At 51.7% G+C, this 2,064-nt stretch overlaps 1 protein-coding gene across 1 annotated transcript in view; it reads right to left on the bottom strand.

Annotated features, from left to right (window-relative positions):
* PI4K2B (phosphatidylinositol 4-kinase type 2 beta) overlaps nt 1–2,064 on the bottom strand; it is a 44,125-nt gene that overhangs the window by 41,702 nt on the left and 359 nt on the right. Inside the window, exon 2 of the mRNA XM_025205574.1 lies at nt 1,959–2,061. Within this exon, the coding sequence (XP_025061359.1) occupies nt 1,959–2,061 (103 nt within the window). The remainder of the gene's footprint in view (nt 1–1,958; nt 2,062–2,064) is intronic.

Genomic DNA, 2,064 nt, shown 5'->3' with positions numbered 1-2,064 from the left:
TTCAGCAGTTTTTAGGGGTTTTTAAGATACTAAAAAGTGAGAGAAACAATATATCTATGTCTTCTAATGCAAACTTATCAAGAAACAACAAAAAGGCAGGATCAATGGCAGCCTGTTCTCCAGGGACCACCAACTAGTAGTGCCTGCTGGGCGTTCTGAGAGCATGAGGTAGTACACTGATCCTCATCATACTTTGGGTATAACTTTGTTTTAAATATCTTTAAAACATTACTGAAATGAAGAAAAAGTATCATGACAGTATTTTTGCTTGACATCAGCTATCCACAGGACTACATCCAAGTCTGTTACAGATTACTGAACTGCTTTATGAAAAAAAACCCATGAATTCAATTTTCTACAGGAAATGAGACCTTTCAGTAGTTCTCACCCCTTTTCTGAGCTCATCCTTCCCCCAGAATAAACACCACAACACACAGCTCAGCAGTATGAATTTGCCCGTTATACACTGTGCAGTGAAATCAGAGCTAACTATGATCATACATTGTGCTCAAAGTGTGATCATGAGGAATGGGGGGGGCGGGGAAATGAGGAAGGGAAGTTGTACACAGCAGATTTAAGGCCATAGCACTTATTCTTAAGGCAGGGCTTCTGTCCAGATGTTATTTCCACCCTACCCCCCACCTGCCACTGTTGCTCCTGCCATGGCAGCCAGGTCCTTTGGGCTCCCTTCCTTGCTACTGGGGGCGGAGCAGTGCAATGGGAAGGGGCTGGGGTGCCCAAGCTCTAAGCACAGCAAGGGGGCCAGGTTGCTCATCCTGCACATAACAAAGGACGGAGCCAGGCTTCCCCCAAAACACGTGATCAGTGCCCAAATCCAGGAAGCAAGGAGAGTGCTGCTGCACATGCAGAAGGGCAAGCTGGAGAGGAGCGATTCCCATGCAGCAAGCAACCTCCAGGTCTGCGGCCTGTGCTACGTGTGGTTCCCAACACTGCAGCCGACAACGTGTGGTCCCCAGCCCTGCCTTACAGCATATGATGATACGGACTTAAGGATGAAGGATAAAGCCATAAGGATAACATTTGTCTGTGTAGGCACTGAGGGGCTGCCTCTAGATTATGGAATGAGCGACCATCACAAACTTCATTGTCTTCCATTCCAAGTTCAGGTTCTGAACTTTCTTAACCTGCTTTCTAACGCAAAAATTGAGCAGCACGAACATCTTAAAGAAAAAACCAATAAAACTATACAAATTCAAACTTCCCATTTGGGAAGATGGGAAAGAGAACCAGGACAAAAGCTCATCGTGTTGCTTACAGAACCACAAGAAGTTCTTCAGATGCTTGTGACAAAGGCGTTATAGAAACATACAGAACAGTACGTGTCGCAGATGTATAGACCATTTATAGGGAATCAGAGGCTAAGCAAAAGTGTCAAGTGTGATGCATTGGAGAAGAATACCTTCACTCAATGATGGGCCTGCGAGGCAAATCTGAGCCACATAGCCAAGTCATTCAGCCTGTGGGCCTCCACACGTCTTGCAATTTAGTGATGGGAGAGAGGTGGCAGCATTGTCACAGGGGTGGCAATTAACCCACCACTGCTGCCCACATAACCACAATTAACCCTGCCACTGTCCTGGCATAACTACCTCGGGTGGGATCCTGAGCACGTCACTCCTCATAACCAACGGAGCAGCCAGGCACAGAGGAGGGACATCAACTAAAGGGCTTTTTTAGCTGATGCACCTTACTGGGGCCTCGAGTGAAAGAAGCCAGGACCAGCCAAGCGCCCAGAGAGGCTGAGAAGAGGCAGGGGAGCCCTGCCCGCGGGCCCCCTCGCAGGTCCGCGCAGAGAGCTGGGACGTGGCCCGGCTCCGAGCGGGGCGAAGCCCCGAGCAACAGGCCGCGGCGGCGGCGGCACAAGGGCCCCTTATGGAGCAACTTCAGGCAGGAGCTGCGGCTGCGAGCAGCGACCCGGGCCGAGGTGGGGGCGGTACCTGCGGCGCAGCGCGCGTCCCTGTCCCAGGCGGCCCCGGCGCCCCGGCTACGGCCCGCGGGGGTCGCGCCCAGCAGCGGCTCCTCCTCGCCGTCCCCCTCGGGGCC

The sequence above is a fragment of the Alligator sinensis genome, unplaced genomic scaffold (genome assembly GCF_000455745.1).
Source record: "Alligator sinensis unplaced genomic scaffold, ASM45574v1 scaffold745_1, whole genome shotgun sequence".
NCBI classification, from domain to species: domain Eukaryota; kingdom Metazoa; phylum Chordata; order Crocodylia; family Alligatoridae; genus Alligator; species Alligator sinensis.
The sequence above is the reverse complement of the archived record's forward strand: the minus strand, read 5'-3'. Positions and strand labels throughout refer to the sequence as shown.